The sequence below is a fragment of the Tachypleus tridentatus genome, chromosome 7 (assembly GCF_004210375.1).
Source record: "Tachypleus tridentatus isolate NWPU-2018 chromosome 7, ASM421037v1, whole genome shotgun sequence".
Lineage (NCBI taxonomy): Eukaryota > Metazoa > Arthropoda > Merostomata > Xiphosura > Limulidae > Tachypleus > Tachypleus tridentatus.
In genome coordinates, this window is record NC_134831.1 from 147,759,039 (window position 1) to 147,775,707 (window position 16,669).

The window sequence follows — 16,669 nt, forward strand, 5'->3', positions numbered from 1 at the left end:
GTTTGCACTTGCTTTAGATTTTCAATGTCATAAAGTTACGTCTTTACTGTTGCCATAGTTACAGTATATATGATAAGTAGTGATGTCTGTACAAGGAATAATTATTTTTTAGTATAACTGGCTTTCTTTGTCGAGCTGCGATACACAAAATGTTCTACGTTGACTTCTCTATGAATAATTTTATAGATTTAGATAGTGTAACTTTAAAACTTTCAATCCTTCAAGATACCGCTTTTGTTCTTGCCTAAGTTAGAGCATATTGTTACAAGGAACGATAGATATACTATTACATGCTGGATTAAACTTGCTGTTGCTTTTCCATTCTGCAAGACGCTGTGGCCATGTTTAAGGTACTTGGAAGAAATCGGGTAGACACTACATCACTAAAGTATGGCCCACGACGACATTGCTGCCTCTGACAACAAGATAAGGTCCTCTTGAAGGCGCGTCGAAACTTGACAGACATGGCATTGTACAGAATCGGGTTAATAGCACTGTTAATGAAGATCATGGTCTTACAGAACATCAGGAACCAGGGCTCCATGTAGCGGTTGACAGCGAAGGAATTGTACACCACTAGAGCTCGATAGGGTAACCAAAGTGTTGCAAAGAGAGCCACTACAACAGCAAGCATTTTCACCACCTGGATTTAGAAAAAGAAACTTTCCTTAAAAAATCTGAATTTTTATTTAGTAATAACATTTTATATTTTAACCTGTACTTCTGTATAAACACTATGGATTTAGAAATTATTTTTATCTACATTATTTTGTATAATATCAAGCATTTTACTAAAGTAAGTGTATTATATTTATGTTGCGGCAACTTTTTGTATTATTAAATATTATTTTTGGTTGAAAAAAAGATAGGGAAAAATATTTAAACATACAATTCGTAATTTTGAAATGAAACCCATTAAAGAAAGCCAGTTTTACCATTAAATACAGTACTGTAGAGTAATAACTACCTTCTGTAAAGTTAGTAACGTAACAGATTTAATATCACATATTTATTTTATTATCTATGGTTGTTTCAGTTTAATATATAATTTGAAACGCATGTGATATACTGGTGATTCCCAGTATTACAGCTAGTTGAATTTTCGAGAATCTCACCCAATGAGTATAAGAGGAAACCATCACAATACGCAGGGAGACAGTTTGCCACAGTCAGTATACTACAAACCTCAGAGGCTACAATAGTGATAAGCTCTTACAAATGAGAAAACTACAGATATCTGACCAGGAACGTTTACAGATTTCGAACATTATAAACCGTTTAACCTGACGATGACCGAAGAAGGTCGAAACGTTGTTCGCTCCTCTACGTAAATATTTTCTCAACCAAAACGAGCCGTTTTTACATATATAAACTGTTTAACTTTCGTGAATTAGCTTCGGACATTAGTATTTTTACGAATACCTTAGATATTATCGTCGGTGAAAAATTTAACTTACGCGTAATTCAAGCTAGCAAGATAAGTGTACCTGTGTATCAAAATAAAATTAATTCACTTTTCGTAAACCTCGATAAAAGATTTAGTTCCAGATCAGACAAAAAACTCAGTGTTGTTTGTATGTTTGTAAAACTGTTGTGTATAAACAATTATTTGTAATACCCGTTATTATAAGTTGTATTGTTTTGTGTGTGTGTTGAAATATATTTATGTTAAAAAAAAAATTGTGTGTATCAATCTTGTTGGCAAATATCATAAATTTCATACATTTTGGTTAACTTATAAATTCAAATTCAAATTTCCGGCTATGTGCAATCTTAATACGCAATGCACGTAATGACAGTAAATTGGAGACATGTTCGGGAAAAAGTATAATACAAAATAGTAGTAGTAGTAATTAAAAACAGTTAGGAAGCATATATTTGTCGAATTATGTGTGGATACAGCACTCCTAAATCATGAGAAATTGGACATAGCTTAGTAATTAGCTTATAGGACTGTGGATTGAAGGGTCCAAAGCATATGACATGGTGCTGTTTGACATGCTTCATGGTGATGTTATAAAAGTGACAGACATTCAGTTCAAAGTGCGTAACAAAGCTCTTATAGCAGAAATCGTTGTATGTTGTTTATTCTCCTTTTGGTTAGTACTTCAGTATTAGGAACGGCTTTTCCTGAATTATTGACATAATATCTCGTTCTAGTTGAAAATCCCTACTACTGAAGCCTCAAGATGCAAAAGCACGATAATTGTGTTTATTTGGCGCACGGCACTGTCTGAATATATATCATTTAGCTCAAAGATGTTAGGATTTTAAAGAAAATGTCATGATAAAAGAGATTTTAATAAAACTTAAAGAGACCAGCATTTGTTAGTGAATGCAACATGTGTCCACCAAGCAATCCCAGCATGAGATATTTCGTACTAACAAATCGAACACTGTCTATATCACAGCATCGGGTATGCCGTGATGTATCTTTGTACCAAATGCCATGTAAGTTGGTTGATATACACATGAATAGCTCAAGAAAAGTCCAACAAATTTTGCTCTCATTGTTGAGAAATTAAACAAAATACAGAAATTTCATAATTTCTATATGCTTGTTTGGGGGCCGTAAGAAAAGTGTCTTTGTACCAAATTCCATATAAATTGGCCGAGATACAGCCAAGCCATTGTCAATACAAAATCTCAAAATTTAGTTTTTGTGACACTTTGAACCCTTGTATTTACAAAAATGGGCAAATCTAGTATCCAATATTGTCAATGCGTGTTATCTGTAGAAAAGTATCTTTATACTAAATCCCATTTAAATTGGCTGAATAACTGACCAAACCCCCCAAAGTTATGCATCTTATTAGTTTGCATCCCCTAAAAGTCTCAAAATAAGGAAATACAAAGTTTTCTATTATAATTTGTAGGACGCACGAAAATTTACACTTGTGCCAAATTTCGTCATGATTGCTGTAAATATGGCTGCAAAAGAACACAAAATATATACTTTTGGGTTTATTTTTTTTAAACGCCTAAATAAAAACATGAAAACAAAAGATTCTGGGCGTATGAAACGAGAATATAACCGCACAAAGTTTCAAGTCAATCCACCGTTGCACCAAACATGCTTGCCCTTTCAGCCGTTGGTAAATGAGTAGCACAAGAGTTGATGGTGGGTGGTGATGACTAGCTGCTTTCCCTCTGGTCTTACATTGCTAAATTAGAGACGGCTAGCGCAGATTGCCGTTGAGTAGCTTTGTACGAAATTAAAAAAAAAAAAAACGAAACAAACAATCCATCGAGAAATGCTGTCGATTGAAAAGTGTTTGAAAAAAGAAGAAAAAAAAAGCTGTCTCTCTGCGAAGACATAACTAAGAAAAAGCTACAATAACGTTCCTTAAAACGATTAATTACAAATTGAGAGTTAGATTTATTGTACAAAATATATTATATTGCAAAGCTGCCTACATAAAGAGAATTCAACTACGTAACAATACGCCCTATCATACCTATATGAAGCTATTCTATTGAACTAGAATAGCAACCGTTTTCTAATACTAATGCAATAGCGTTAAAATCGTAAGACATTTTTAGTGGAACTTTCAGCTGATTAATGTTTTCATTGCTTACAGTATTGTCTCCAATACAAATCTATGTCTTCTTTCAAATATGGAAATTGTTTATGAAAATATCCATTACTACTTAGAACCTAGACTTAAGCCTATTAGCATATGGTTTGAATGTGTTGCATCTGATTTGCAACCTTATGATATATCGATCCGTCAATGCAATCTTGATATCGATAATCAATATCGTATTACTTGTCTTTTCCTAATGCTTTCTGACAGTTTCAGTATTCTTTAGGATATAATGAATAACGTAAACATTGAATCTTAGATATACCGCCGATTTTAAAACATGAAACTAAGAAAACTCAAAAATGGAATAAAAAAACTTGCCAGTCTTTTAATCGTTATTGTTGGAGTCATTATAATGCGACAAAAACTTAATTCATGCTCCCAATTTCACGTGCAGAAGGTTATAGGATCTAAGTTTACAAAGTTAAAACTTTGATATTTATCAACTCTAGTTTTTAATCTTTGAGCATAGTTCAGGAAATAGTATTTTAACGTCATTTCATTGATTGATAATAAATATAGTTTGTGTAAAACTCATTGGAATGCGCAGCATTTCAACGTATCTTAGCTACATTTTACACTATGCTTGTAAAATAAGATGTCATATATATGACGTAAGAAGTAAAATACACATACTTTATCGTAAAGAGGTTCATTCTATAATACTTACATGAAAAATATAGAATGCTAAGCTGTTTTGGAGCAGGTATCAGAATTCCAAACTTGTTAAACTTTCATTTATGCAAATGAATAAATCTTACAGCACTTTTTGAGTTCGTTTTAGAATTTTGATATAAAGCTATGCAAAAAGCTGTCTGCATTAAACATTTTGATTTTCAACTCATTTGTAAAGGTTCATAATTTTAAATATATTTTTCTTATCAGAATAAAAAAGATATGTAATATTTCTTATTTTATGATAGCCTGTGTGTTTGTTTTTTTTCGAATTTTGCGCAAAGCTACACGAGAGCTATCTGCGCTAGCCATCCATAATTTAGCAGTGTAAGACTAGAGGGAAGGCAGCTAGTCATCACCACTCACCGCCAACTCTTGGGCTACTCTTTTACCAACGAATAGTGGGATTGATCATAACATTATAACATTCCCACGGCTGAAAGAGCGAGCATGTTTGGTGTGATGGGGATTCGAACTCGAAATCCTCGGATTACAAGTCGAATGCCAGATGGTTATCTGGTCATGCTGGGCTAATCTGTAATAATTTTTATGCACGGGACAATTTTAACAAAATTCACCATACAGTATTAGTTAATTTTTACAACTTCATAAGTGCTGTACATTACCCTAAATTAAATGTTTATATTAATAGCAACTGTGAATTATCCCTCATTACCCCACCCAATTGAACATGCTAACAACAAAACAGAACTAGACAATTATGTAAATCAAGTTACAGAAGCCATACAGAAAGCCATAAAAAACACAATCCCTAAAACAAGAAGAAAGCAATCACATAATCAATGGACTCTAACACCAGAAATTCACGCACTAATAATCAAACGCAGACAATTAAGACGAACACACTATATTACACGTGATCCATCTATCAAAACACAAATCAATAGAACAAATGCAAAAATTAAACAAGAAATTAAAACAGCAAAAGAAACTAATTGGCAAAACTTCTGTAAAAAACTTAGAAAAAATCAAGAACAATCCAAAAGAATTTTGGAAAAAATTCATGAGTATTTCTTCAGACAAAAACACAAATCACATGCAACAACATATCACACACAACAAAAAAATCGCAAGGACGGACGTAGAGAAAGCTGACCTATTCGCTGACTACTACGAATCCTCCTTTAGCGACCTAAATTCAGTCGACTTTGACACACAACACCAACATCATGTCAACAACTTCATAAATACAAACAAAGCTTCATTCTCACCACGGTTCCCTGGCGAGACACTAGAAGCATACTCAAGTTCAATTAATAGAAAAATAACCATAACTGAACTAAAAATTAATATCAAAAACTTGAAAAATACTTCCCCCGGACATGACCAAATTCCAAACATTATTCTGAAAAAAAGCTCTACTCTCCTATTACAACACCTCACAAACATCATGAACATTTCACTAACAACTGGATATTACCCTGACACTTGGAAAAAAGCCATCATAACCACGATCCCAAAGAAACAAACCAACAGGACCAATCCAGATACTTTTCGTCCCATCAGTCTGTTAAGCTGCCTTGGCAAACTGATGGAGAGAGTTATCTCCAACCGTCTTCTCCATTTTTGTGAATCAAATAACATCCTTCCAGAATCCCAAAATGCCTCCAGGAAAAACAGGCAAACAACAGATCACCTCACACGACTCACCGAATCAGTCTATAAAGCTTTTAACAACAACCAAGTAACCATTGGGGTATTTCTAGATGTCAAAAAAGCATTCGACAGCGTATGGCACAATGCCATCAAATACAAACTAAATCACCTGAAAATAAATCCCACTATAGTTAAATGGATATCAAATTTCTTAACAGATAGAACAGCACAAGTAAAAGTCAATAAAAGTATATCTAAATCATTTAATATAACCGCAGGAGTGCCCCAAGGATCAGTCCTCTCTCCACTTCTATATATTATTTTCGTCAGTGACATACCTTTCCCAAATCTAACATACACGCATAATTCACAATACGCAGACAACATCGCTATCTGGAGCACCTCCAAAAACCCAGTGATGGCCATGTCTCGCGTACAAGAATCACTGAACAACATCTTAACATGGAGTAACAAGTAGAGAGTAGATTTAAATCCAACCAAAACACAAGCAATCACCTTCTACAGGAAATTAAAAAAAACAAAGAAAAAATCTAGAAAAAATAAAATTATCACTCGGAAATACGACCATTAACATGAGCAAAAACATCATATTCCTTGGCATTACTTTCGACAGAAAACTAACATGGAAAAAACATGTTAACAATATACACTCATCAATTAGAAAACAGATTTCACACCTAATGACTCTAGCCAGTAGACAATCGAAATGCTCACCAAACACCATTATCCAAATATACAAGGCTTACATCCGTCCACTAATAAAGTATGGATGTCAAGTAACATACAATATGTCAAATAACACACTCCAGAAAATCCAAGTTCAACAGAACAGAATACTAAGATCTGCATTCAGTCTACCGTCATTCACGCCAGTAAATTATATACATCAAATCAGCAACTTACAAACACTAAGAAATAGACTAATGGAAATATCACACAAATATTATCTAAAAGCAGAAAACAGAAACAAACTAACGGCATCACTATACAAATTAACTAGTGCACCAACAAAATACATTTCACCTTACAACATATTTCAAGAACCACAAATTACACAACAAAGTATCTAAAAAACTAAGCTCATGTTAATAATATGTATTCTCTTTTTCAGATATCGGGCACAGGACAGGCAAAACTTTCGGCGCCTGTCCTGTGAAAGTAGGTTTTCTCAGGGCACTCCCGTTTCCCCTCACAGCAAAAATTAGGCATTGGATTTTTAAATCCCAACCCAGGCAATTTTATTGCCAGACTCTGATTCGGGTCGTTTGAATTCGTGTTCATATTTACTATGACTTCTGCCTTTCGGGACGGGACCTGGCCGTTCTCTCCGGTGCTGCCTTTGCCTCGGTCTTGGATAACATTAAGAGTGACCTCCTTCACCCAAAAAAAGAGTAAAAAATTATTTAATAAATAAGTAATAAAAAAAACTAAACCTAATAACCTTTCATGAAAGGGGACGAAGAGGAACCACAACGTTTCTAAACACCCCAGTTGGAGAGAGAAATTGTAAGAATTCTCTAAACTAAACCCCTGCCACGTTAGTTTGTGTGAGTTTGCGTATCCCTCATTAGACGTTTCTATTAATAGAAAAACAAATGTACAGTTAATTGTATTAGAGGAAAATACTATAAATGTAGTGAAAAAATTTAAAATGAAACAGTAGTATAGAAAATATTTTATTACAAACCATGACCTGTAAAACATATGCGGTAGTTTTCATGCCCTTTGGTTGAATTTTCCTTATTCTATCATTTTCACGCACGATGTTTAAGTTACACTTTCTTGCAGATATTATGTGTTACACCAATAAATCCTGGTCTATTTTTTTAAACTATACGATCAGACAAACAAATTCACGCAAACGTAACTATATTTAATAAAATTACAATGAAGTAATCAACAAAGTCGGTATTCATAATTGTGTATATTGTATGAAACATTTATGAGTGTTCAGTGTTTGACAAGATTCTACGAGTTGAAATAAAAAAGTAAGAAAAACGAAGAACAAAACCCGTAGTAAAGACAAAGGTAACTAAAGGATAATTATTGTAAAATAAGGTAAATTACTGAGAAGTAAAATAAATGGCTGAATTTACCAAAATGTCTGAATGCGTGTTCACAAAGTATTTTAGACCAAAAGAAGTCGAGAAAGCCCAAATAAATTATATTTTGTGTAATATTCATTTTATTTAGGAAGTTACACGCGAGTCAAGTGGTGTCTGTGTGAAATATTTTGCGAATAAAATAACAAAAATTGAAATCGAAGCCAGTCAAAGTCAGTCTTCACGTGATGACAACAACGTTGTGTCAACGTGTACCACATTCGCTGCAATAAACAGTTTGACTTAAACACTGGTGAGGTGGTTCTGAATGGAAAAAAACAACAACAACCAATAAGCAATCCTAATTCTTCAGACAAAGAACTTTATAACCACACAATATTTTTTTTTTAGGATTTCATCGAGACATTTGCGAGAAAAATTCCGAAAATATAAACTAAAGCATATTATCTATATAGATTTAGTAATACATAATGATATAAATAATTATATGATATTGGATGAATGTATTAATGTTAACATAACCCACCATCATAAAGGTCATATTAGTAATATTTTTAGTGTGTGTTCTTATTTGTATAGTCAGATTTGAATTGTGGGTTAAAAAACAAAGTTTCACTTGAGCTATAAGTATGAAAGGATAAGTTTTTATTCATATTGAAAGTACACCTGTATATTGGCTTATTGATACTTAAATGTATTTTTTCAAGTTAATCGCATATTTCACCAACAGGAAGATGTAACTAGACAGATAATTACTCGTGCCATAAATGAGTTGGTAAAAAACTATTTTCAGTTCTTTTCGTTTTTACTACTTAAATCATTTTAATTGTAATTTTAAGGATGTATGACATCAAATTTGTTATTGTTGCGTAAGCCTACAAAATTAATGTACTGTGACATTTTAAACTTTACAAACACACTCACCAGTGACACTACAATCATCTATCAAACTGTATCCTAAGGCGTATATTTACATATTTATTTATTCATTTCTAAGGGCATTTTCTTCATAATGTATCCAAATTTTATAGACAAAACAATAGCGTATAGTACTGTATTCCGAGTTTCTATAAGTGATTTTAATATTAGTTACATTTACAGCGAGAATTAAAACATAAAACAAAAGCAGAGAGATAAGATGACAACGACAGCAGGATAGTGCCACCCGCTAGTACAGCGGTAAGTCTACGTACTTACAACGCTAAAATTAGGGGTTTGATTCCCCTCGGTGGGCTTAGCAGATAGTCCGAGGTGGCTTTGCTATAAGAAAGCACACAACACACACACAGTAGGATGGTGTTGGAGTCCATAAGAGATTCATATGACGTCAGATATTCTTCTTAGCGGTTGTTTTGATAAAGAAATAATGCTTCCCTTGGTTCTCAAGGAAGCATCACTTCAAATAACAAAAGTACCAAAATCTTCTGGTATTACTAAACCTCCTCCACAAAGGTAGAAAATATGAGAAAAAATTCACATTGAAAAATTATTTAATTCTATATTCAAATTAAATGAAATATTAAATCAAAATAATTATTTTCATTGCTGATGGCAATCTTAATTATGGCTCGATTAAGGATTTATTTAACTCACTTAAGAAATTAAACAATTTTCTAATTTTCATCATTATCTTTTTATTTCATAATTCATCCCAAAAGCTTAGATCACTTATGGGTTAGTTCGAGCAGACTTACTATTATACCTAATTGTTTATTAATATACAATACTTATGAAGTAATAACCTAACTACTTTATATCAAATACATATATTATTTATATCAATCTGCTACAAGTGCCTAATAATCTTTTCATGACTGAAGTAAAAATCAAAACACCTTAATTAATAACGAACTCCTGTTAGCTCAAAGCAAATGTGTTGCAGATTTCAGAGTGTTGTTCAGTCTTACCCAAAAGACAGAAAAAAGTACAGGTGCACTCATAATAAAAGCCCCATCTAATGGTGTTGGTGCAGTTATTAATAAATTATTTGGTTCACTATATTAGATTATTGATAAAACAAACGTTTTTATCTATGTTCTGATTTTTCTTTTTTTTTAATTGCTTCAATATATTTTATCGAAAAGTGGTGAAGTTTTAAGGGCCTGGCATGGCCAGATGGTTAGGGTGCTCGACTCGCAATTTGAAAGGTCATTATAAGTGACGATCAATCCTACTATTCGTTGCTAAAAGAATAGATCAAGGATTAGCGATGGGTATTGATGTCTAGCTGCCTTCCTTCTAGTCTTACCCTATTAAATTAGGAACGGCTATCGTAGATAACCCTTGCGTAGCTTTGCGCGAAATTCAAAAACAAACAATCTGTATGAATTTTGATTAAACTGACACTTTTCCTGCTTTTTAATGAATAGGATAAACTTCCAACTTTTGAATTAAGCTGTTAGTAACCTTTAAAAAAATCAAATATGTCATAAATTGTGTACTTTTGTTCAGCTCTTTAACAGTAGTGTGCACAAGGGAGAGAAGCCGGGCAAATAACTATGCATATGGACTTGTTTATACTGCTAAATATAACGCTCTTTATGTCTATGCGTATGACCTATGTGCAAGTAATGACATATGTATGTTTAATGTTACCTCCAGTAGCTATCAAATTTATATTCTTTCGCATGGTCCTGTTTTTTAATAGCGCATGCAACAAAACGCAAACCTGGGCGAGGCGATAAAACTTGCCACATACTCATACAAGAGAAACCTGAGCCAATACCAACATGGCCTAGTGGTCACGTCGCTTAATTCACAACCTATGGATGGCGGGTTTGAATCCCGTTATCGAATAAGCCAACCCTTTTTTGTTGAGGAGCATTATAATGCGACTGGCCAATCGCATATTCCCTTACTAAAGAATAGCTCAAGAGATAGCGGTATGCAATGGTTACAACATTACCCTGAATATATTAAAATAAATGATATGTATATATATATATGTATCTCACTTGCATATATCAGCTTAAAAATAAATAACGTTATCCTAAGATTGATATCTTATAAAAGGATAACACCTTTTATCTCTTTACGGTGTTAATATTGTATTCTCTTGCGTATGTTTCCTTATGCTGATAACATAACTCAATACAATGGGATTCAAAATCACTAAGTACTCTAATGTTTTGGGTTATTAAACGTAAAACGATTTCTATACAGATGACGTTGTCGCCTATAGAAAATAGTTTACTTATTGGTAAACCCCCAGTGGTTCAGCGGTATGTCTACGGACTCACACCGCTGAAAACTGGGTTTCGATACCCTTGGTGGGCAGAGCACAGATAGCTCATTGTGCAGCTTTGTGCTTAATTACAAACAAAACTTATTGGTAATTTTACTAAATTGGACATAAAGCAAAAAAGTCTGTGTCTTTACTGTCAGGCTCATAACGGTAGATGGCACCACCTCCCGTTATCAACATCTCCCTAAGCCAACTCTTGAATAGTGGTATTTACCTGTAACTCTTATAACGCACTCACAACCTCAGATTCAGAAGCATAATTTTTGTTTTGCTGATAATGTAACACTAAGCTCTGAATCTCATATATAAATTCAGACCCATTCACCACTGAACCACACTCGGCTTGTTCGTAACAGAAACGTTTTGGTATTTCGAAAACCATTCTTGCATCATATAATTTATTTTGATATCTAATCTGATAGAAATCATAGCATATTATGCACAGATTGAATATTTATATTCATAATTATTTAACTAACTGACTTCTCTTTTTACTAGCTTATATTATAATAATAGAACAAATATTTTGTTTTAATTTTCGTTCCTTTTAAAAATATATTTCATTGTTTCAAAACTATTCGTATGTATATGTTTACTCTAATTTGACGTAAACGTTAGTAAGTCATTAAATAATCTTAGCTCAAGCACTATGTTTTCTGTAGCTAAAGTATCAGTTAATTGTGTCTCGGTTATTCTAGAAACAGAATTTGTTCGTTGGTTTAACTTCGCGCAAAGCTAATACATGGCTATCCGCACAAGCCATCCATAACTTAGAAGCGATAGAATTAAATAACACTTTATAATGACGCAAATTAATATAAGTCAAGGCATTATATCCGACTGCAGATGATTAGAGATAGCTTAGATTATGTCGTATTTCATCTGCATACATACTGTATTTTAAAAGAGAATTCAAAATATAAACGGTTGTAATTTCAACAAATCAACATTAATCTTTTCTTATATCTTTTATGTTGTTTTCAAATATTTAAAGTGTAGGTTTTACTTACCAGGTATTATTTCTTACTTTTATTAGACAAAGATTAGAAGATATGTACGGAACTAGAATTTTACGCTAAGCTTTTTTCAAACAAGATGTTACAATTTTATATTGTTAACGTAAAGCATGTACTTTCCATATTTAGTTTTTACAACAGATTCTTACATATACTTTTGTTTGATTGTTTATTTTAATGCAAAGCTAAGCAATGGATTCTATGCGCTCTGACTATCACAGAAAATCGAATCTTGTATTAAAATGTTGTAAGTCCGTCAACTTACTGCTGAACTACCGGCAACACCATAACTATACAGTAATAAAGAAAAGTGTCAAAGCGAATGATTTAATATGATGATATGAATATGAAAAAAAAATCATACGAATGTTATATACATTTATTACTATATGGCCAGCAGGCTAGATAAACAAACATGTTTAAAATTTGTTTTATTTTCTACAAAAATAATAATAATGTTAGAAAGAATAACAACAGTAAAACAATATTGTAGGTACTTTTTCTGGTTTCTAATATTGCTGAACTAAAATACATTATAATTTATAAACCTGATAGACTTCTGACATCACAAGCTACTCTCTTTGAATTAATAGACTATAATACAATAAATAAATGTATATTCAAGTATTTCTTACATGCATTAAAACGTGTAAATTTTATAAGTTTTGTATCAAGAAATCAACAAAATTTAGGCAAATTAAAGAGTTAATTTGCCAGATTCTAATTTCACCAATACGATCTTTGGTTACATCTTACACTTGATTTTCTTCAACAAAAATTATATTGACGTTTAATCTTCCTTCTAAAAGTCACAAGTTAATTTGTCACTAGTTTTCAGTGCTATGGGAACATTTTAATGTTATTTCTACGTCAAAAAGACAAAGGAGTTGATAACATAAGACTTCTAAAAATAAATGATACAATTACAAGGATGAATAAAAACTGCCAACTGTACCTGCACTCTGGTGCTTGAATTGGTGCTTTTTAAGGAATCTTCCGGAGGATTTCCTCCTTTAACCAAGTTTCTGGGAATCTCACTGGTGAAGAGGATCCTTGCTATTAGTCCATATAGCATACAAGATAGAAGCAACGGGAACATATAGAAGAGCACTAGATCCGCAAAGAAATAGCCAAGATAATGTTCTCTGGAAAGAGCAAAGGTGCAGGTTTCCACGTCTTCGTGGCCTCTGTAGTAAATGGGAACTGTTTTTGTTAGAAACAGCCAAGGGGAACAGTAGAGACAAGCAAACACCCAAACACCTATTATAATCTTCTTGGCTCTGTTGACTGTGCAAACCATCTGGGCCTTCATGGGATGGCAGATAGCGATGTACCGTTCTATTGTGAAAGCTGTGATTGACAGGGATGAAGCATTGATCCCTAAATACTGAAGAAAGATGAAGATAATACATCCAGCTCGACCCCAGATCCACTCATCTCCTAGAAGAAAGTAAGACAAGACCTCGTTGGGTACTGAAGCTATTAGAACCATTAGGTCAGCTATGGACAAACTGACAAGATAACAGTTAGTAGGGGTGAGCATACTACGGTTTTTGGTTACAACTATTACAACCATAATATTACCAAGCACACCAATCAGGAAGATTAAACCTTGAAATGTTGTTCCAATTACTCGGTAGTAAGTTGGATAGTAGGAAGGTTCTGGTAACATCGTAGTATTCCACGTGTTTGATGTTAAGTTACAAGTTGAAGAATCACTACCAGAGATAGCGGTATTACTTGTATTGCAAGCAGAAATTTCAAAAGCTGTCGATGAAATTGTTGAAGACATCATTGATTGTTCTTAATTTTTACCAAAGCATTAATGATAAAAGTTAAAGCATTTAAACGAAAACAATATTTTAGTTAGAAAATAGCAGAAAAGATGTTTTGAAAGACGTATCAAAGCAATACAAAACACTGTTACTTAAAATGGTGTTGAATTTTTAAAGAAATCTTTGATAAAAATTTAAATAATTAATATGTTATTATTCAAAATGATACAAGTATCATGCGAAACCCTTGTAATGTGGGCTGACGTTTCACAGAATGTACTTCTAGTATGTAGTTTATTCTCCTCTAAGTACAACACTGAACTGTGATATAAACAGCCTGTTCGTTATCAGTCTATGATTTGTGAGAACGTAACTGTTGCCATGGTAACGCATTCCCATCATACTTTGATTGGATAAAAGCTCTCTGACGTGAAGTAACGTGTGTGTGGTTAATTCACCATGGGTAAGATTTTGTCACAAGGGTTTGACGCCAACGTGTTGTCCTAACAGAATAAAATTAACATTCATCAATATTCTGAAGATTTATGAAAAGAAAAAACTTTAGGAAAAAGTTATACATTTAAAATTTTCCCAACGCCTTAAATTAACTCATTAAATAAGTCATGATTTTTCGCTAAGGTTCTGAATCGTATATTTCATGTATTTCGCAATATATGCAGTTAAGCAAATGACACAAACTATACTTATAAATATTTTCCTTCATCAAAATGAAAATAAACCGTAAACAATAATCATAAATCAACGAACACAATATAATACTAGCAACATTACTGTGTTTTGAGGTATTGTTTTGTTCAACGGTTAAGCTTTTATCGATTGTAATTTTTGTCATTTGCACTCACTAGAACTTATAGTTTTACCGTGATAAATAAAAACATATAAACGTCATGTTCAATAAATATCTCAGATTAAATCAGTTTCATGTCTCGACCTCGTATCTATATACACATGGTACTATACGATTTAATAACCTGAACTTTTGTTACCAGAATTTACTGTACGTTACAAGCCTTGATTTTTGTTGTTGTTCTTATTAGTTTGTAAATTAACTGCAACAAATTTTATAACAGTTAATATATCCAGTAATCCTTCTTCTGGTCATTTTCATAACCTACAATTGCAAAGGTTAAAACTCCTGTTTCTCTTGCTTTTATTCGGTTAACGTGCAAAGATTTGTAACTACAGATGATACTTAAAATTCATTCATTCTGGGAGTATCACACTATAAAACATTTGTCTTACATCTAAGTGTTTCTATTCTGTTATTATAAAATCATGAAGGTACATACGAAAAGACGGATATTTATGACGTTAAGCTATGCTGATATAGCAAGAGAAAATGTGACTTCAGAAATGAAATAAACTAGCTGCTCCACAAGAGGCTATCATTACACATCGGAGGTAGTGAAAAAAAATAAACAGCTTTAATGGCTAAGAGCAACCCACAATCAGATTAGCCCATTACATCCAAAATAGGAACTTCCCTTGTAACTGTCAGCAATATAATTCACATAGATTTAATCTATAAAACCAAGTGAAGAATCATGTCCACAAGTTACTTCCAAAGCAGATTGTGAAAACCTTAAATCTCGAAATATGTATGAGCAATAAATATTCTTTCTATGACAATTAAAAATATATCGTCACATTGGACGAGGCCCGGCATGGCCAAATGTGTTAAGGCGTTCGAATCCCGGTCGCACCAAACATGCTCGCTTTTTCAGCCGTGGGGCGTTATAATGTGACGATCAATTCGTTGAACGGCTAACGCAGATAGTCCTCGAATAGCTTTGCGCGAAATTAAAAAAAAAAAAATTGGACGAAGTATTTGTATAATTAAATGTTATGGATACCAAAACAGTATGTCTCTATCAAGTCAAACATTGCAGACAGTAGGCTAATGAGCTGACAACACTACACCATTAGAAAATGTTATCGTGTTTGAAGTGTAATGGATACCAATACAGTATGTCTCTATCAAGTCAAAACATCCACTGACGTGTTCAAGTCAACATTTTAGTTTCTCCACAGTATGTAAGTACGTGTGAGAATTCATACTATACGATTGAAAAAATGTTTGTTTGTTTGTTTGAATTTCGCGCAAAGCTACACGAGGACTAACTGCACTAACCGTCCTTAATTTAACAGTGTAAGACTGGAGGGAAGATAGCTGGTCATCACCACCTAACGCCAACTTTTCGGTTATTCTTTTACCAACAAATAGTGAGATTGATAGTAACATTATAATGCCCCCACGACTGAAAGAGCGAACATGTTTGGTGTGACGGGGATTACGAGTCGAGTACCTTAACCATATGGACGCGCTGGACAAGCCCATTGAGAAACATCCTTCATAAGCTTTTGTGCTTTCGGATTGGTCGAACGGGCCTCTCGGTAATTGTTCCACTTACAACTGATAGACTTTGCAAAATATGAATTACGAGTGACAAAACAATGGCCTTAGTGCATTGCACAAAAGTTTTCTGTGTAATAAATTGTGCTACACCACCTATAGTTTAATAAAGGGTCATATATTGGTGAAAGAAAAAAACTGTAACGCCTATGACTTATCCTTCTGTAATTACCAGAGACTGAATACTCTACTGTAATGCTTAGGACTTATCATTCTGTAATTATCATAGGCTGCGAA

At 33.2% G+C, this 16,669-nt stretch overlaps 1 protein-coding gene across 1 annotated transcript; it reads right to left on the reverse strand.

The window, feature by feature from the left end:
* Positions 1 to 273: 273 nt before the first annotated feature.
* Positions 274 to 14,024, reverse strand: LOC143257833 (thyrotropin-releasing hormone receptor-like). The gene is made up of 2 exons (XM_076516864.1): positions 13,179 to 14,024; positions 274 to 643 (listed from the first exon to the last, which is right to left on the reverse strand). The coding sequence occupies exons 1-2, from the start codon at positions 14,016 to 14,018 to the stop codon at positions 299 to 301; spliced, it is 1,185 nt and encodes a 394-aa protein (XP_076372979.1). The 5' UTR covers positions 14,019 to 14,024; the 3' UTR covers positions 274 to 298.
* Between the last annotated feature and the right edge of the window lie 2,645 nt (positions 14,025 to 16,669).